The 21,747-nt window shown below is 35.8% G+C and overlaps 1 protein-coding gene across 8 annotated transcripts in view; it reads right to left on the reverse strand.

Annotated features, from left to right (window-relative positions):
- The window catches only part of ATG5 (autophagy related 5), a 97,552-nt gene that overhangs the window by 39,971 nt on the left and 35,834 nt on the right, over nucleotides 1–21,747 (reverse strand). For 6 of the 8 annotated variants that reach the window (XM_081139697.1, XM_081139692.1, XM_081139699.1 and 3 more), the window contains one exon: nucleotides 9,111–9,205. In XM_081139697.1, the coding sequence (XP_080995823.1) occupies nucleotides 9,111–9,205 (95 nt within the window). The remainder of the gene's footprint in view (nucleotides 1–9,110; nucleotides 9,206–21,747) is intronic. The other 2 variants (XM_081139695.1, XM_081139696.1) reach the window with 1 other exon arrangement.

A 21,747-nucleotide genomic window follows, 5' to 3' on the forward strand; every position in this document is an offset into this window, starting at 1 on the left:
TATCTTATTGGTAAAAATCTGAATTCATACACTGTTGGAAAGTAACCCGGCAACCTTTTTTTAAAAAATTATATAATCTCTACCTTTTGACTCAAAAATCCATTCTTGGGCATCAATTCCATAGACCTAAAAAAATACATATACAATGCTGTTTACTGCAGTACTTCTGTGGTGACAAAAACTGGAAACAAATAGAAAACTGGAAATTAATTTATCAGTAGAGGATACTGAACATGTTATAGTATACCTACAGACTGAATATAATGTAGACATTAAAAATAAGAACTTGGGTCCTACAATCCAACAACAAAAAAACCAACCCAACTTTAAAATGGGCAAAAAGACTTGAATACGCTCCAGATGAATTAAAGATTTACATATAAAAGTCTTCATATATATTTCTCCAAAGATATACAAATATCCAAAAAACATATAAAAAGATACTCAACATCACTAATAAGTAGGGAAATGCAAATCAATACTACAATAAAATACTACATCCCACCCATTAGGATGGCTACTATAAAAAGAAGAAAAACAAACAAACACGATAAATAACAAGTGTTGGTGAAGATGTGGAGAAAATAGAACCCTTGTGCATTGTTGGTAGAAATGTAAAATGGTGCAGCCACTATGGAGAACAGTATAGCAGTTCCTCAAAAACTTAAAAATAAAATTGCCAAATGATGAAGAATTCCACTCTAAAGAATCAAAAGCAGGGTTTCAAATAAATATTTGCATACCCATTGTAATGGTTAATTTTATATCAACTTGGTTGGGCCATGGTACTCACATAATTGGTCATTCTTCTGGATGTTTGGGTGAAGGTAGTTTTTGGATGAGATTAATATGTAAATTGGTGAACTTGGTTTGAATAAAGCAGATTACCCTCCATAATGTGGGTGAGCCTCATCCAATCAGTTGAAGGCTTTACAAAAACAAAGACTGACCTCCTTTGAATAAGAAATTCTGCCAGCAGACTGCCTTTGGACTCAAGAGGCAATTCTTCACTGAGTCTCCAGCTTGCCAGCCTATCCCATCAGATTTTGGGCTCACCAAGCCTCGACAATCATGTGAACCAATTCCTTAAAATAAATCTCTCTCTACATCCTGTTGGTTCTGATTTTTCTGGATAACTCTGACTAATATACCCATGTTTATAGCAGTATTATTCAGAGTAACTAAAAGGTGGAAATAATCCTAGTGCCTGTCTACTGATTGAGGAATAAATAAAATGTGGTATATACACATACTTGCTACAACATGGATCAACCTTGACAATATGTTACATGAAATAAGCAAGTCACATACACACAAAAACAATGACTTCACTTATATGAAGTAACTAGAGTACTCAAGTTCATAGCTGTTTAATGGCTATAATTCTGGTTTGCAAGATGAGAAGTGTTTTAGAGACTGGATGCACAACAACGTGAATGTATTAAAAATTACTGACGTATACACTTATAAATGGCTAAGACAGTAAATTTTGTTATATGTATTTCATTTTACAATTAAAAATTTTTTTAAATTTTAAAGAAAGGTATTATAAATAACTCTTAAAAAATTAAGTAAATATAAGCTGTAGAATAGAGAATATTTACATTCTAACCTGTTAAAGATATTAAATATCCCTGCACAGTTCAAAATATATTACAAATTACTAAGTATTTCTTTTTGAAATGACCAAAAACCAAAATTAGAAGCAATAACATTCAGTTTACTGCCCAATTTAAGTCCCTCCTCTTGTCCTCTGGCCTTTCTGCTAGATGTTATTGCAAGGTATTAACTAAAATGGAAAACAATGAAAGAACAGAATTATAATGTCTCACCAAAGCTGCCACAATCCTGGGAGAGGAGGAATTCTAACAAATAATGCCATAATTCGCCCCACAGTTCTCCTGTCTTCACTTTATCAGAAAACAAGCACTGCACTGTTTATCACCTTCATGTTTTTGTTTAAACTAAAAATACTGGTATACTGGTTCCTAAAAGCATTCTCTGAACTTATTTGTAACCTCTAGAATAACATATAGAACAAAAAAAGGTGATTAAATACTCTTTATTGAATACAGATATTCAAATTATTAAAAAATATCTATAGGGCCTGGCCAGGCGTGGCTCAGCGGTTGAGAATCGACCTAGGATCCAGGCGATTGAGGTTTGATTCCCGGTCAGGGCACATGCCTGGGTTGCGGGCTCAATCAATGATTCTCTCATCATTGATGTTTCTATCTCTCTCTCTCCCTCTCCTTTCCTCTCTCTAAATCAATAAAAAAATATTTTTAAAAAAATAAAAATATCTATAGGATAAAGAAAAAATTCCTTAATATGGTCCTACCTTTACCTCTGCAGCCTTATTCCCATCCCCAAACTCTGTGCTCAAGACTAACAAGTTGTCCTCATATTGAAAATGTGCCCAAAGACTACCTTAATTCCACCCATTTGCAGCATCTCAAGCGATATGACATTATCAAGAAAGCCCTCTTTGCCCTCCCAAACTAGATCAAATTCCCCTTAAAGGAATTAGGCTTTTATTGCACTGTACACCTCTCCTTCCCAGCACCAATCACAGGTGTGATTTTACATTACTTTACATACTTATTTGATTAGCTCCTTTCTACCTCTACATTATAAAATCTATGAAGGGTGAGGTATAATATTAATCACCACTTGTAGCCCTGTGCACAGCACAGGGCATAGCATGCAAATATCTGTGAGTAAATGAACTTGTTGAATTAATGAATGGATAAGACAAACTTTTCTTACACAACGTATATTGGCAGGTTAACATTTATAAATCCATTGCTTCTTGGAAAACAGAAATAATGTGCCAAATATTCACTTACAGTCATTATACAATCTTTTTAACAGACATCTTCATTAATCACCATCTGTTTACATGCGCCAGTCGAAATAACATTTTAGTTCCATTTCTGAAACACTTCCTGCCATTAACCTCATCTCTAGAATACTGGCTAATATGAAGCACCTGGATTTCAGGAACACAGACCCGAAACTCACACACCAAACTAAACTGTTATGTAAATGACAGAAATGACACATTTTGGTCTGTAATAGGCCTATAGAATACTTTTGGATTTATTTTACTTATACCACTAAAATTCTGAACTAGAGTATAGTCATTTTGAGCCCATGATAAGTGAATTATGGATGAAAAAGAATTGAAGTTTTCTAACAATTGGTACAAAAATCAGCCTTTAAATATCACCAGTTAGCGATTTTCAAAGGTTTCTATCAACTTTATTTGGTCAAGGTGTACTTCACTTTATGTGATAATTATGTCCTAAAAATTCCATAAACTTAACTTTTATAAACAAAATCATACTTTGTAAGTCTCACCTAGGTCTGAATTTGAGCTCTTCCATTTTTCATTTGTGTGCTCCTGAGTGACTTAAAAGTCCCTCAGCTTCAGTTTCCTTCTATATAAAATCAGATAATGATCCCTATATCATCATAAAATGGTTTTGACGCTTCAAAGATAAAATGGGCCTCACTCAAGCATGCTCAGTGCCCTTCCTTTTTACCCCTTGCTACAGAGGGATTCTATTAGGATTCTGCAAAGAAAAAAGTATTTTAGCAAAATTATGCCCCTCATATATATTATTAATAAACCTGGACTTTCAAAGTTTTATTTAAATTTACTAATTTAAGGTCTCAAATAGTACAGAGATTTATATCTAGTTTGTTTAAAAGGTGCAGATGAATCAAAATGCAGGGTAAGTAAAAGCTATGTAAATCAATGGAATATGCTAACATACCAACAAATCAGCTGTAAAGGAGTCAGCATCAAAAATCTGTATTACCTTTAGATCATATAATTAGGAAAACGGAAAGCAAAGCCCTCCTTCCTTTGGTTAAGGCAAGAATGAAAAATCGAAAATACACGATAGGGAATGGAAAAAGCTAAGAAAATAACAATCGGCAAAAACTGAGACTCCTAAATTTTTATATTCACTTACAAATCTCACTTCTAAAATTTTAACAAATTCAAGTAATTACCAAACTGGAAAAGGGGTAGAGCCAACTAGAAAGTCATATAGGACAGTTGAGAACCTCAGGCTCTGTCTCCTATTTGAGAAAAAAATACTCTCTTGACACAGGAGAGATCAGGCAGCAAGCTCTGCCCTAACAGAGGTCCCACCTGGCAGCCACGTTTTGTCAAGCAAATTTTGAGAATTCTTTAGCTCCCTACTTTCTATCTAATTATAGAACTTTATGAAAACCATTCTCTTTCTCATATTCATTCTCTCTTTCTCTCCCCCTCCCTCTCTCTCACATTCTTTCTCTCTAAATCCTCTGTTATGACACCAGTAAGAGGTATGATACAGATGACAATTTTCCCCAGAAAAGAATGATAAATGTGAAAAGAAAGACCTCCATTCTGTACATCTGCACTATTATTCTAATAATAATCCCTGTGTTAAGTAATTGCATAACACATTTTCCCTATAGGTGCTTAAAGTATTTACAACACAGAAAGCACAGTATAGTTAAATATACATGCCAGCATAAATAAATGCTGGGAGGTATACATCTCAAATTAGTTTTGGAACTCTTCTTTTGGGGATTCTTCAGAGTCTCATATATTTTATTCAACTATTCCACAAATAAGATGCTTTGCTAAACCCTGGGAATGTATTATGGCACATTATTATGGAGGTCATGGAAAACAGAACAGCCCCAAATCAACTACTAATTACTGATGAACAAATTTAATGAATTAACAAATATTCACAGATACCTACGACATGCCAGGCACTCTTTAGAGCCTGGACACACAGCATGAACAAAACAAATGCTCTGCCTTCATAAAAAGATGAACCACCTGAAAAGTATAAATTTCACTTTTAGAAGTGATTAAAAGTCATACGGCACCACAGGAGTTGAGTCAAACCGTGCCATAAAGAAAAGGACTGTTGTAAAAATGATCAACCTGCTCTGAAGCCAGGAGTTTAAATGTTTTAGAAAATAAGAGCTTCACTCGTATAATTACATAAGCCAATCACATGGCTTCTTGAAAGAACAACTGCAACCAGGTGTATGAATTCACTCAGTCACGCCCCTTTCATTTTCAGGATGAGGAAACAGAGGCCCAGGGAGGCTGAGGAACCTCCTATGGAGGCGCAGGTGTCAGTGTCAGGCCTCCCGCAGAGCCTGAGAGGTCTGCCTTCCAGTTCAGTGCTCTTTCTAGAAAACAGCTTTTTCTTTCAAGGTCAATAGCTTTATCCTTTTTGTCTCAAATATTTTACAACTTTCTGAGCTCAGTGAGGTTTGCATGTAGGCACAAATCATCAGACTAGGAAAGTGAAGCAAAAGGTGGTCAAAATAATTTTCTACTAAGCAAGTAAGGCAAAACCATGATCTTGGCCATACACTGTATTCTATGCAACCCTTCCAACAGCTCTTTCCCACTTGTTCCTACTCTTCTCCCATAATTTCAGTTAATTTTAAAAGTGTTTTGTGTTCTTCAACTGCTACAACAGCACTGCCCTTGTTAAAAACCACCATACATCTAAAATCAAGGAAACTCTGCTAGCTTTTCCAGGTTTGAATTATTTGAACGACAATGTCCTTTTCAGCTCTAAAATTATGTGATCCTTGAGGCTTTTAATGCCCCAGGATTAAATTAAATAACTACTTATGAAGCACTTACAGTGTAAAACCCTGTGCTAAATCCTACATAGATTTTTTTTTTTTTTTAAGATTTTTTAAAAAATTGTTTTTTAGAGCGAGAGAAGAAGGGAGAGGGAGAGAGAGAAACATCGATGTGAGAAAGAAACATGTATCAGCTGCCTCCTGCATGACCCCCACAGGGAATTGAGCCAAGCAACATGGACATGTGCCCTGATCAGGAATCAAACCAGCAACCTTTTGGTGCATGGGAGGTCGCCCAACCAACGGACCAACACCAGCCAGGGCCATACTACATAGATTTAAACAAAAAACATTGGACCTTACATCAAAGCTATTACTGGCATGTTGAGGCTATTACTGCATGGGTGCTAACTAGATCAAGAACTATCTAACTTGGGCAAAACACTGAACCTGTATAGGCCTAGAGAAAGGTAATTTTCACACTGTGCTTCAAAATTTCCATAAATATCTGATGCTACAACTTTTGACCACAGGAGGAGTGTCTAGCGGCCTGAGTCAACTCCACTGGTCCCCATCCACCTACCCCACCCCACCCTTTTTTTTAATCCCCACCCAAGGATATGTTTATTGATTTGGAAGGAGACATTGATGCGAGAGAGAAACAATCGGTTGCCTTCCACGTACGTCCCAACCAGGGATTGAAACCACAACCTAGTATGTTTCCCAACCAGGAATTGAACCCAGGACCTTTTTGGTGTATGGGACGATGCTCCAACCAACTGAGCCATCTGGCCGGGCCACCCACCCCTTCTAAGCTGAGAACCAAAGTGGGCTGCTGCTTAAAAAAATATTGAAAACCATTCAGAAAAGTTAAGGACTGCTCTAAAATTCTATGATAACCTGTTATTGTTTTTAATTCATATTTTAATCATCAGTATTTATGTCAGTGATGGTAAAGAAATAAATCCCTATGAAGAATCTTACCCACTCTACATATTATACTCAGTCCATAAAATCTCACTCTATTTTGGCTTTTCTCTGTGGAATAACTAAGCATATCACTGCTAAATCCAGTTCTGTAAAAATACTCCTAAAGCTCCTTTTAAGGAATGTCAAGGTGGTGAATACAGATTCATCTAATGTGAGATATTTCTTCTCTCAATATAAACTACTAGGCGTCCTGCAGTCTTTCTCAAATTTTTTTAAAGCAAATATTGGAACTGTACTATTTGGCCAATTTGGAACAGACCAGTTGCCAAAACTGTTAACCCCTCTTCTCAGAAGATGGCTTTATTCCTTGCTGTACAGAAAAGACTGAGACTTTCCCATATGAGCAGCAACAAATTTTCCCCTCCTTTTCCTTAACAGTTCTCTGCAGTCCTCTCCTCTGCTGGGTTAACCTTTACTAGTTAATTCCACTCCTCAACTGCCATGCTCCATCAATTATTTTCCTTCTTATTTGATAGACACATTCTTCCATAAAATAACCTAAAAATCCTTTCTGTCTTAGCCTTCTCATTACTTCACCAATTCTGTATTATACTGTGGATGATCAATGGCTTATGATATATTGCCCTGATTCCTCTAAATAAAATTTCTTTCCTATGTAACTGTTAACACCCAAGAAAGTTTAGCTTTCCCTGACAATAAAGTTTTCACTTTATTGGGGGGAAAAATTATACCTCATCACATTTTCCCCCCTTGCTCTGGTTAGAAAAAAGCTCCAGGTCAAATTTGCAGGTCAATTTTAATAAATTTGAGGGTCTCACTTATTAAAAACTTATGTAATTTCACGCTGAGTTTCCATTTTATATTTCAGTAGCTTTGATTTTAAATTTTAATTTTTTTATATTTTGTGATTATATACTCTTGTACATTGCCTCAGATTCTTCATGATATAAGATAAAGTATAAACAATAAACTATGGTATTTCCAAACCCACTGTAATAATTGCTTAACAAAGACTTACAGAATTAAAATTTTACTTTCCTATTTAAAAAAAGGAAGCCGAGGAGTGTGGCTAATTAGATAATCTGGTCTTATTCCACTGAGCATTTTCCTCATTTTATTCCTATTGTACATATTATGAATCTATGATCTAAAAAATAGTTTGTCATTATGTTAATAAAATCAATGAAAAGTAACCTTATTTAAGTCAGAAATATTTTTCATTCTTTGAGTATATTGGGATTTTTGTTTACTTGTTTTCAATTAGACAATTTGTTTCCTCTTTGAACACACAGTTACATAATGGCTCTATAAAAGATTTAAGATGAGCTATCAAAGTAACTATGAATAAAGACTGTGGGATACTGAAAATGGCTACAAAGAGAAGTTATGACACTTCGTCTTTGAGTCTGAATGGAAGTTTTGCCAGATTAGAGTCTATGTCTTTAATATTATGTTTCCAATTTCTATTCTTAACTGCTTTTTCATATAGGTAACTTGCTTTCTGCAATACCATTCACTCAACAAATATTTACTATTTGTTACATGGCAAACATATAGGAGTTTCAAAGTACTCTACAGAAACAGGGAGTTTCCTGACCTCATGAAAGTGTGCTGCTGCAAAGAGCTCCCACCATCTATTTTTTTGCACAACAATGAAGACCCAGCTTCTAAAACAAATACACTCGATTCTTCTTATGTGTGGTAGTTATTTATAGTCACCACAAACACTGAATTAGCAATACTGAACCATTGCTCCTAGGGGGGGTATAGAGTTGGGTTACTGCAAACCTCTGGTCACATGTTCTTCAACTGATCAATATATCACTTTGTTTTATGTGTGTTTCTGTATAAAGACAGCACTTCAGCACTATGCTTGGGAGCTTTTTTAAGGATCAAAATCACCAACAAAAAGCACAAAATGTGGCACTAAATAGAGAGGAAAAAGTCACTGGTTCACAGTAAGAGAGCAGAAACAAGACACAGCAATGCTGAGAATGTACGTATTGGGCAAATCAAATTTTTCGTCCCTCTGCACATGTCCAGGAAAGCACTGTTGAGTGCTGGCTTTGGGGTTACAAGTGAATTTTAGCAAGCAGGAAAATCTGCAAATACAGAATCTGTCGATAATGAGGTTCAACTGAGTATGAGTCAAATATTTCAGTGCAGTCTCTCATTTGCACCAAAAGAGAGAAATCTGGAAAGCCCTAAGAAATACTACTATGTTACTATGCAAACTTAAAGAGTTTTGGACTAGAGTGCTTCAAGAAGTAAGATAGCCTGGCCGGGCGTGGCTCAGCGGTTGAGCGTCGACCTAGGATCCAGGCGATCGGGGTTCGATTCCCGGTCAGGGTACATGCCCGGGTTGCGGACTTGATCAATGACTCTCTCGTCATTGATGTTTCTATCTCTCTCTCTCCCTCCCCTTTCCTCTCTCTGAAATCAATAAAGATATATTAAAAAAAAAAAGAAAGAAAGAAAAAAAAGAAGATAGATGTCTTAGGCTTTCATAAGTTGTTACTGTTAAAAATGTAACTTCCTACCTGATATATTCTAAAAGGGATGTAACGAAATCCATTTTCTTCTGCAGGATATTCCATGAGTTTCCGATTGATGGCCCAAAACTGGTCAAATCTATCTGTAACGATAAATTATTTATTAAAAATGAACATTATAATTTATTTTTTAAATTTATCTTTATTGTTCAAAGTATTACAGATGTCTCCCTTTTTTCTGCATCTGCCCTGCCCTCAGGCCCTCTCTACACTACTGTCTGTGTCCATGGGTTATGCATATATACACCCACTCCCCTATCCCACCTTCCCTCTGAAATTCAGCAGTCTGTTCCATGCTTCTATGTTTCCGGATCTATTTTGTTCATCAGCTTATTTTGTTCATTATGTTCCACATGAGTGAGATCATGTGATACTTATCTTTCTCTGACTGGTTTATTTCACTTAGCATAATACTCTCCAGGTCCATCCATACTGTCCCAAAGGGTAAAAGATCCTTCTTTTTTACAGATGCATAGTATCCCACAGCTTTTTTATCTACTCATCTATTGCTGGGCACTTGGGCTATTTCCAGATCTTAGCTATTGTAAATGCTATGAACACAGAGGTGCATAAATTCTTTCTGATTGATGCCTCAGGTTTCTTAGGATATATTCCTCGAAGTGGGATCACTGGGTCAAATGGCAGTTCCATATTTAATTTTTTGAGGAAATTCCACACTGTTTTACATAGTGGCTACACCAGTCTGCATTCCCACCAGCAGTGTACCAACATTATAATTTAATACCTCACATGGGAAGATAAAAGTTGTTAAACTTCTACCTCTTAGAAGTTTCTGAAAGGGCATAATTTATATATTATTTTTTTCTTAAGCTTATGTTTCTATAACTAGACAGAAAACAAGATATAAAATTAATTTTCTACATTAATGCTTCCTCTTCCTAGGTAATTCATAGACATTTTTTCTCATAAGAAAAAGCCTAAACAGATTATGACTACATGTGTTATCAAGGCAAAAAACATCAGACAAGGATGAATGTCTTGATTTTCCTTTGCTCTATTCTTACTGACTAAACTCTAAAGGCAACAGCTTCAAATGACCTAAATTTTAAACAGAACTTGCTTAAAGAAACAAAGTAAAAATACCAAACACAGTGAACATTAAACAGCAAAAAAAGATAAAATTACAGGAAATGCTTTGAAAGAAATGTGAACTGACTATTAAACAACACCTTTTTAAAATTTTCAGGTTCAAATTTTTTAAAAACACACTTTACTGAGATATAATTCATATATCATAAAATTCATCCTTTTAAAGTGTACAACTGAGTGTTTTTTAGTATATTCAGAGTTAAAGCAACTACTGCCAATGTCTAATTTCAGAAAATTTTCATCATCCCAAATCTGTACCCATTAATAGTTATTACCTTTCCCTCTCCTCTATCCCCTGGAAATCACTAATCTCTATTCTCTTCCAGATATCTGATATAAATGGAACGTACAATATGCAGTCTTTTGCATCTGTTCTTTTTCCCCCGCAACCCCTCTCTCTTTCAAGCCTATGTTTTCAAGGCTCATTTATGTTGTCGCATGTATCAGAACTTCATTCATTTTTATGGCCAAATAACACTTCATTGTATGGAGATATCACATTTTGTTTACCCATCCATCAGTCATGGAGCATTTGGGTTGTTTTCACTTTTGGCTACTATGAACATTCATGCACAAGGTCTTCTGTGAATTCATTTATATTTTCAGATACACACACACACACACACACACACACACACATCCCTAGGAGTGGAATTGCTGAGTTATATGGTAACTGTTCAACTGCCACATAGTACCTATGTCTTAAGGAATTGGCAAATTGTTTTTCAAAGAGGAAACACCAATTTACATTCCCTTCAGAAACGTGTAAGGGTTCCAACTTGTCCAAATCCATGCCAACACTTGTTATTGTCCATCTTTTCTACTATAGTCATCCTAGTGGGTGAAGTGGTATCTCCTTAGGGTTTTGCTTTCATTTCCCTAAGGACTAATTATGCTGAGCATATTTTCATTTGTTTACTGACCATTTATGCTATCTCCTTTGGAACAGTGTCTATCAAATCTTTTGTCCCCTTTTAAATTGGGTTGTTTTTTACTGTTGTATATTATAAGAGTTCCTTATGTATTCTGGGTACACGTCCCTTATCTGATAAAGGATAAGCAAATATTTTTTTCCCCATTCTGTACATTGTGGTTTTTTTGTTTTGTTTTGTTTTTTAATATATCTTTATTGATTTCAGAGAGAGAGGAAAGGAGAGGGAGAGAGAGAGATAGAAACATCCATGATGAGAGTCGTTGATCGAGCCCGCAACCTGGGCATGTGCCCTGACCAGGAATCAAACCCCGATCGCCTGGATCCCAGGTGGGTGCTCAACCGCTGAGCCACGCCCGGCCAGGCTGTGCATTGTTTTTTAACTCCTTAACTCACCCAGAATTTTACCTTAAATTTTTTTTCCCCCTAGAAATTTCTCTCAGAATCAAATCTCTGTAGAGCACATAATAGCTCCAGAATTTCAGATCAGTTTGGTTATTAAAGCACAATTCTCATCTACTAGATTAGTCTCAATCCAATTTACTGTCTATCCATTCATTCTGTTTGGCCCATCAAAACTAGATAAAAAATAAAGTTTAGTTGTTTCTTTTTATACTGTGACAGGCCGTAGGCCTTCTCTACTCTCACCCTCAAGTCCAATCTGGGGAAAGACTGATACTACACTAAGACTGGTAGGACAGGGAATTTAGAATCCAGCTAGTTCAGTGCAGTTTCACAAATGACAACTAAGGTGTAGGTTGTGATGAATTTAATTCAGAATGAAGACCAGACACTTGGTCTTTTGATTCAAAATCCACAACCATTTCAACAGCTGCAATCACAAAACTGTATCTTGATGTTAAGAGAAGCCCCTTTGACCACAGTCCTTTCATATATGAATCAATTATTCTTTCAGTGCTTTTAAATGAGAACCTTTGTTCCATCAAGTATTAAGCAAAAATGTGACAGCTAAATGATTCTTCATGCACACCTGAAATTTTACTGCCTCATCATTAATGATCTCTAGCACCTACCTACAACGCATGCATATATATGCTCAAGCCAAAGAATGAATGACAGAATATTATGTATAGAACTTTTCATGGAAAGTTTTGGGTTCTAATTCTAGGTTTGCAACTAAATAGCTAGGTAACCAGAAACAAAATTGAAAAGTCTACCCTAATTCACTTTCTCACCATTCAAGTCTCAAAAGAAGTGTCACATCCTCAGAGATTTCCCTCATAATTGCAGCTAACACACTATTCATTTTTCTTCTTAAACACTTATCATTACTTGAAATTACCCTATTGCTTAATTATTAATTATCTCTTTCCCTAAACTAAAATATAAGTTCCAGGAGGGTAAAGCATTTGTTGTCAGCCCTATAAAGTTCCTGGCACAAAGTACATGCTCAATGAAATTTTGTTAAATGACTAAATAACTGAATGACTGATTTAGGCAATTGGGGAAAAACAAAATAGTGTAGTATAGCATAGTGGAAAAAGAAGACACTCTGGAGCTACACCACCTGGGTTTGCTTCCTAAATTTGCCAGTTATTAATATCTGGGTAAGTTTAAGCAACATACTTTTAAACTTTGTGTACTAATTTCCTCATCTGTGAAATGAAGATACTGAGAGTATATATTCATAAAGTCATTGGAAGGAATAAATGAATACACGCAAAATACTTACAAAGGTACCTGGCACAAAGTAATACTACAATGAGTGTTTTGTCTCTCAGGCTGCCAAAGACACTGAGCTTCTAGAGTCAGCAACAAGGTAAATGAAAGGTCAAAACCAGTATGGGAAAGTGGTTCTGCTAAAACCCCATCATTACAAGATTGCTGGAGTGTTCAGTCTGGCTCAGAGTGTTCAATTCTATGTGAATGCTACCCCCTGAAGTGATACGACTGAATGAACTTTGCCAGCAAGGTGGGGAGAATAATAGCCATAACATAATCCAGATGCAACACTTCACAACACCAAATGCCCTTCAGGTTCCATCTTGCTTCCTCCAATCCTTTCAACTAATATATAAGGCCCTTTTTTTTTCACTCTGTGGGAACAATTTAGTTGCCGTTTACCTTCCATCAATTTCAACTGCATTAATCTTCAGCTATATCATGAAATAGGTAGTGGGGGCAGGAATGGTGGTCCAAGAACATCTAAGTCAACATTTGGGGAGTCCTCTAGTCTTGACAGGCTAGTCTGAGTTCCACCTTTACTACCTTTAAGATCTAACAACCACTCCTTCTCAACCCCTCTCTCTCCTAATATGTCTTAAAATATTAGGGAAGAACAGAGTGAAAAAAATGAAGTTTCTTATTAATCTGGGAAGAGGCTCACAATTGTTATACCTGTACAGCATCAATCTACCAATGGAGCCAGGCAAAACTAGTTACTTTATAAATGGTTAAAAAAAAAATTGCTGAAAACCTAAAGAAAGCTAATCTCATCAAGGATTGGAAAAAAAAGCAGGCTGTAAATTTTAACTTTGACATCACAAGCCAATAAACCATTACTGCGAGTTACAACATCTTTAATGTATTCCAAGTCAATCCAGTAACTGACTTTATTTTTAAGCAGACAGAATTCAATTATAGTATTCCAACTAATTAAGTAAAGTTTATTTCAAATTTGTTTTGAAATTGGGCCAGTAACAACATAAGAAAGATTCAAAATTTAAAATTTTCACAATGTAAAAAAACCCCCACTTATTCTATGTGCTCATGATAAAAATAAAAAGGAGAATAATCTTCAATTAGACAGCAGTCTTCACTCTAAAAGACAATCTTTAAAAATTATCTTGTTTGCCAGAAAGAGATTTACAGAGCTGTAGTACAGTGGCAGGCCAAGACTAATTAACTAAATGTATTCCTGTATAAATCACCTATAGATTTATAACCAATAACCTGATTTATTACCTTTCAAAACTACTATAAATTGAGCAAATGTTTTCCTCTTAGGCTAGATTATAGCTTATCCCTTTCCTATTTCAGGAGGCCAGACACAAACTGAAGCAGTAATCAAGCTCATTTTCACTCGCGCAGAGAGCACTCTAGAGTCATGGCAAAAATAAAAATCTATCTTAATTTTTGAAAGACAGACACAGAAATGGATATTCCATTACATTCATGTCTCTTTGCAGTTTATTATGCAGGATATGGTCATTTCTAATACAAATCCCTCATGCTTCTGATAAAACGTAAATGAGAAAATCCTACTAATAATTACTCACTGGAGATGCAGTAAGTAATGCAACATTTCTCAGCATTAGGTGCTCCCTTGGATCACCAGAGGAGCTTCAAAAAACACTGTCAGATTCCAATTATTTCAGATTCCCTGACAACTGTATGGGAAGCTCTAAGATGATTCTAATATGTAGCCAGAGTTCACAACCTACAGATGCAATGAAAAATACTCTCATTTTAGAATCAGAGATCTAGGTTCAAAGCTTGATCCTACCTCTTACTAGCTCTGTGAGATCATTTGCTCATTTTCAAAGTTGATAATGTTTATCTAATTCTTCTGAGGAATCACTGAGATAATGCATATAAAAGTATCCAGGATTGGGCCTGGACAGGCGTGGCTCAGCGGCTGAGCATCCACCTAGGATCCAGGAGATCGAGGTTCGATTCCCGGTCAGGGCACATGCCCAGGTTGTAGGCTCGATTCCCAGCTGGGGGCGTGCAGGAGAGGCAGCCGATCAATGACGACTCTCTCATCATTGATGTTTCTATCTCTCTCTCTCTCCCTTCCTCTCTCTGAAATCGCTAAAGATTTATTAAAAGAAAAAAGTATCCAGGCTTGGGACACCACAGGGATTTAGTAAATGTAATATAACTCCAGGTAAATTCTGTTCTATTTCAAATCCATCTAACCTGTTTATGGTGGTTAGATGAAAAATACCTCTCTTTAAAAAGGTCCCAATTTGCAAACAGTTCATATTGTGAATATCTAGTTTAATTCTAGGCAAAGAAGAAAAAAGAAAGAACAAAACAGTTGATAAAAGGAAAAGTGTACTCAAACAAGTTTTTACTTTGTAGGATCTGCACAGAGTTAAATCTATCAAACTTTATTTGCTCCAATTATATACCCAAGTGAATACTGGGAGCTCTAAAGAATTAAAAAAAACAAAAACAAACAAAATAGAACATGTATACAATAGGCTTTTTCCTTCACTTAATATGTAGTTGGGGAAGCCAATTGACATACATAAAGTTATCGCAAGTTTTAATAGGCCTGATTAGTCCTTTATGTTGAAATCAGTAGTGCTTGACGGTTCAAGTCCTCCTCCACCCTGCCCCCATCTCCTCAAAGACAGATGACCAAGTGACAGATGCTAAAAAGCATGTTAAAGGTTAGGCTGGTAAAGAAGTGGTACTAAACAAAACACGACTAAAGTGATGCTAGTTAAAAAGTTGTGGGTCCAGTCCTGGCTGGTGTGCCTCAGTTGGCTGGGTGTTGTCTCATGCACTGAAAGGTCACTGGTTTGATTCCCAGTCAGGGCACATGCCTGGGTTTCTGGCTCAATCCCCAGTAGGGGGCATGTAGGAGGCAGCCTAAAAATGTTTCTATCTCACATCGATGTTTCTCTCTCACTCCTTCTCCTCTCTTCCTCTCTCTCAAAATCAATTTAAAAAATCTGTAAAAAAAAACAAAAAAAAGTTGTGGATTCTGATTGTAATAGGACCTCAGAGATCATTTTTATTAATAATAATATACCTGAAGAGAATTTAGACATTTTTAAAACTCAATATGGGTTTTACATCGATTTTCACAGCATTTTACATAGGAGAAAACTGTGGTTCAAAGCAGGTAAATGATTTACCCGAGGTCATCGAGCCAATAGACTCTCAGGGATGCTACCATATCACAGAAAACTCAGTTACATTTCCATAAATAAAAACGATAGTTGCTTGGTAAAATTCCAAGTTGAGTCAATTCAATAACCTATGATTCATTAACAAGAATCTGGGAAACCATTAATGAATGGAATGTTCATATTATCAAAAATTCCAGAGTTCTATACTTCAAATTCATGGTAGTGTCAGGTATAATAGTGAAGGGGACCAAAGTTTTGCTACCCCAAAGCTTTGCCTTTTGCAATATTAATTTAAGCTGGTTATTAAGAAACAAAAGACTCAGGACCTTTAACCCCCTCCCTTTCCTGTACAAGAGATTCAGCTGGAAAGACCTGCTCCAGGAATGGAAACTTAGCATATTCACCTTACACCATTAGATAGGCAGGCACCAGGCAGTGGCCTAGTTGCTATATGCCCCCATGTCCCATTGTTTCTGGGTTGTCTAGCAAGAATTTGCCTGCCACCTGTGTTCTGCTCTTCCTCAGCTACCAATAAACTGCCTATTCCTTTGAAATCTCAGAGTCATGCCCCCTTCTCTTTTGTCCATAACAGCATATAAACCTCAACTGCCCAGTGCAGTTCAGGTCTCATTTTATATGACACTCTCAAATGTGCATTCACATAATAATAAACTTTGAACGTTTTCTCCTGTTAATTTGTTTCTGTTCATCAAATTACTAGCCCAGCTAGAAGAACTTAGAAAGGGTGTGTGTGTGTAACTTTTTTAGCCCCCAGAATAAGAGTAGTTTAATTTCATCTCCTTTGGCAGTTATAGATGACAAAACTGAACAGTAAGCAGTCACTGTGCAGAAATAACTAATATTTACTTCAAAATGTTCACTAAGTCATAATTTTTTCAATGAGAACCAGGGGAAATGCACCATGATAATCAAGTGAAAACACTCAATTAGGAACTACCTCTTAGAAGAAGACAAGGACAATGATGAGTGAAACTGAAAAATCATAGTTCAAATTTTAGCCATTAGGGATTATTCAGGTAGCACTTACAACAAAATTAATTTGTCTTAACAACTCTTTCATTTCCAAAACAAAGTTGATTCTTAAAATTACACACATACCTCAAAAATTAGGTATACATTTTATTTCCCAAAACAAGTTTACTTTGAGCTAAATAGTATTTTACTTTTTTTAAAAATTGATTTTTTAGAGAGAGAGGAAGGGAGAGGGAGAAAGAGACAGAAACATTGATGAGAAAGAAATATATCAATTGGCTGCCTCCTGTGCAGCTCCTACTGGGGATCAAGCCCGCAACTCGGGAATCAAACCATGACCTCTTGGTTCCTGGGTCGACACTAAACCACTGAACCACACAGGCCGGGCAAGCTAAATAGTAGTTTAAACATATTCAGTAGCTTTTAGTGATGAATGATATACAGAATGTATTCTATATAGCACAAAAAATGTTAATAAGAACTTCCAAGAATTCTAACAGTAAAAACAATAGTTATTAAAATTTGAAATTATCCTACCCATTATTTCTCAACTTACTCATTTACAACTCATATATCTGAATCTCACACAGTATTCTTTTGAGTATAATAACATTACTTGAGTGTAATATCATTAATTTGATAGGTAAAAATATTGGGGGGGGGATTTAGAAATGTAAAGCCTTTCACCTTAACAAGCCTATGAGAAAATCTAAGAAGTATATTAACAAAACAAGAAGCTAAAGAAAAACAGCCACAAAATCTTGAGGTTTAGTTTTGAGTGTGGCTTATGGTAATTTGAAATAAAGTGACATTTTGTTGGTTAAATCTTTCATGGAAATTAACTCCAAGAATAGTCTGAATCCTAAATGGACTATGTGGGAAGAAATGCTCAAGTAGAATGTTACTTTGAAGATAATAATCAGAACTTGACTGAACACGCTGCATCTTAGATGAACAAATTTGTTTATTTTGTACTCATTTTTTTTAATGGGCTGCTTCTTTTCTAGTGTTTGGTTAAAACCTTGCAGCTCTCTGAATTCAGACAATGAAAACACTGGCAGAGTTTAATAATATTTAAATGTGATTTTCACATGAAAGGATTTCTGAACCTTCTACAGTTTTTAAAACAGTGAGAGACATGCAATGAATAATAAGAAATTAGCACTATTATAGAACTGCACTTACTTCTTTGGTTCAGGAAAAGACATCATTAATACAGAGAAATCTGACATCCAGAACTCATTTTCACAGCCACTAAATCAGGACTGGTCTGCATAGGCAAAGATGGAGTAAACAGAATGCCACAGGGGTAGGGTGGGAGAGTGGTAGAGAGGCTTAAAATTCTGAAATTCTGAATAAAGTAATTTCCGTGTCTTTGTTTAAAAGAACATGAAATAGGTACCTGGGAATAGGTCATACACTGGCCAGCATTAGTTACAGATTGTTGAGCTAAAGTATTTATTGGGCAATCCAGACCCCAGAAAGATAATGAAGAAATTGGTTGGAGACGAGGTAAATTTAAATGAGAGGTAAGAGAGAGAGGTGTTATTAACACATGTAGAACCAGATCAAGTGCCACAAGGAAAGCTGGAGAGCGAGGTAAAAGGAAGCAAAAGAAGGAAAAGAAAAAATATAGAAGACACGTTACTTCAAAAATGTAAGCACAATTAGTCTTACTGAAATGACAGTATACTATTGATTTACTTGTTATTTAATAGTCACCTCAGAAAAAATAAAATAACCCCCATCGTCCAGTTTACATAACAGAGTTGACTGGCTAAAATAACTTTTTAAATTTGTTTATATGCCAAATTCCTTTTGTTTAAACAATATAGTTCCAAATATGGTCTAATGAGTCATTAAATTAACAACTGAAAGCACTAGTTCTCAAGGGCTGAGCTGGTAACACAGATGAGAAACTTCATAAATGGGTTGGCCCAGGCTTTACATTTTCAAACATACCTTGCAAGGCTGTTGTGATGACAGTAGCAGTTCATGAAAAATGCCTAGGACAGAACTTGGGGATCCAATAAGTGGTCACTGCAGCTCTAAAGGAGAAGCAGTTTTATCCATTAACTCTACAGCACCTCTCTCCAGAGCAGTGGTTCCCAAATGGTGTGATTCTGTCAATGACGGGATATTTGGCAATGTCTAGAGACATTTTTAACACCATGATTAAGAGTAGGGAGTAGTGTGCTACTGGCTTCTAGTGAGTGGGTGAAGGATAGGAATGCTGTCAAATATCCTACAGCACACAGGACAGCCCCATCCCCACCCCAACATCAAAGAATTAACCAGTCCAAAATATCTATAATACCAAGGTTGAGAAATACGGCTCCAGTGATTCTCAAACTAAGTCTTGTGTACCACAATCATCTGGAGGAGGGCTTGCTGCACCACAGGCTACTGGGATGTACCCTAGAGTGTGATTCAGTTGGTTGAGAGCACATTTCTTTCTTTCTGTTTTAATGTTTTTTACTGGTCTTAGAGAGAGGAAAAGGGAGAAGGAGAGAGAAACATCAATCGGCTGCCTCCTGCACGCCCCCCACTGGGGATCAAATCCAGAAACCGGGCATATGCCCTGACCTGGAATCGAACCAGAGACCCTTTTGGGTGCACAGGAGGATGCTCAACCAACTGAGCCACAGCAAACAGGGTGAGAGTGCATTTCTAATCAGTTCCTAGGTAATGCTGATGCTTCTGGTCAGTTGTCTACACTTTGAGAAACACTGGTCTTAAGAAAAGTGATGAAGAGTTAACTGACAAAACAAAAAAAAATAGGAAAGTAAATACATCTTAGCTTTTCTGTTCTGTTAAGGAGAATTATGAAATTAAGTTTTGAAACAAAACATTCAAAACAAAATAAGTTAAACTATATATGCATATATACATTGGTATAGGTCTTGACAATGATTCTTTTGGATTTGACACCAAAAGCAAAAGCAACGAAAGTAAAAAAATAAACAAGTGGGACTATATCAAACTAAAAACCTTCTGCACAGCAAAGGAAACCATCAACAAAACAAGAAAGCAACCAATCAAATGGGAGGAAATATTTTGCAAATGATATTTCTGATAAGGGGTTAATAGTCAAAATTATATATAAAGAACTCAGACAACTCAACAGCAAAAAACAAAACAAAAAGCCTTAATCTGATTAAAATGCAAAGATCTGAATAGATTTTTTCCAAAAATGACATACAGATGATCAATAGGTACATGAAAAGATGCTCAGTATCACTAATCAAGGAAATGCAAACTGAAACCACAATGAGATATAACCTCACACCTGTTAGAATGGCTATTATAAAAAAGATAATAAAAAGTGTTGGAGAAGATGTGGAGAAAAGAAAACCCTTGTGCACTGTTGGCGGGAATGTTAATTGGTGCAGACACTAAGGAGAACAGTATGGCAGTTCCTCTAAAAATTAAAAATAGAACTACCATATGATTTAGCAATTTCACTTCTGGGTACTTATTGGAAATAGAAAACAAAAACACTAACTTAAAAAGTTATATGTTCACTGCAGCATTATTTATAATAGCCAAGATATGGAAACAACTAAGTGTCCATTGATAACAAATGAATAAAAAAAATGTGACTGACATGATGGAATATTATTAAAAAAGAGAAATCTTGCCATTTGCAACAACATAAATGGACCTCAGGGGCATTATGCTAAGTGAAATCAATCAAAGACAAATACTGTATGATCTCACTTATATGTAGAATCTAAGAAACAAAAACAAACAAAAAAAAGCTCCTAGATATAGAGAACAGATGGTGGTTTGTCAGAGGAAGGGTGAAGAGGTGAAAGAAATGAGTAAAGGAGGTCAAAAGGTACAACTTTGTATTTATAAAAGAAATAAATCCTGGGGACATAATATACCGCATGGTAACTATATAGTTAATGATATAGTATTACATACTTGAAAGTTGCGGAGAGTAGATTTTAAAAGTTCTCATTACAAGAAAATAATTTTTTTCTAACTATGTAAGGTGATGGGTGTTAACTAGACTTATTGTGGTGATCATTTCTGTAATGTGTACAAATATTGAATAATGTTGTACACCTGAAATTTAATATACCATTTAATGTTAATTATAGCCCGGCTGGTATGCTCAGTAGCTGAGCGCTGACCAATGGACCAAGAGGTTGCAGGTTCGATTCCCAGTCAGAGCACATGCCCAGGTTGTAGGCTAGATCCCCAGTAGGGGGCGTGCAGGAGGCAGCTGATCAATGATGTTTCTTTCTTATTGATGTTTTTCTCTCTCCCCCCCCTAAAATCAATAAAAACATGTTATGTTTTTATTCAATTATACCTAAATTTTAAAAAAATTTTAAAATATTTTTAAAATTAAAATCAAAATAAGTTAAACTATAATATGCGTGTGTGTGTGTGTGTGTGTGTGTGTGTGTGTGTAAGGCTGAAAGGAGGACTCCTGCTCTAAATTCAAATAGTAATGATGTTCATGACCCCAAGAGTGAAAATCATTGACCAGACAGATGTTTGTTTGCCTTTCCTCTATATAGTATACCAATATTCATAAGGAAAGCTTCTTAAAGTTTTTTAACTGGATCAAATATAAATAAAAGATCTAAGATAGCCTTTTTACTATAGATGATTTGAAATTTTATTTAAAAGGATGTTACAAACTAAACCTTTGTATTGCTGCAACATGAGTTCACCAAAAATATTTTCAATTACTAATCAGAGTTTAGGCTGAAGTATTAATCTAGTCATATAGATTTATACATATATC

Source organism: Miniopterus schreibersii (assembly GCF_964146895.1).
Source record: "Miniopterus schreibersii genome assembly, chromosome: 6".
NCBI lineage: Eukaryota > Metazoa > Chordata > Mammalia > Chiroptera > Miniopteridae > Miniopterus > Miniopterus schreibersii.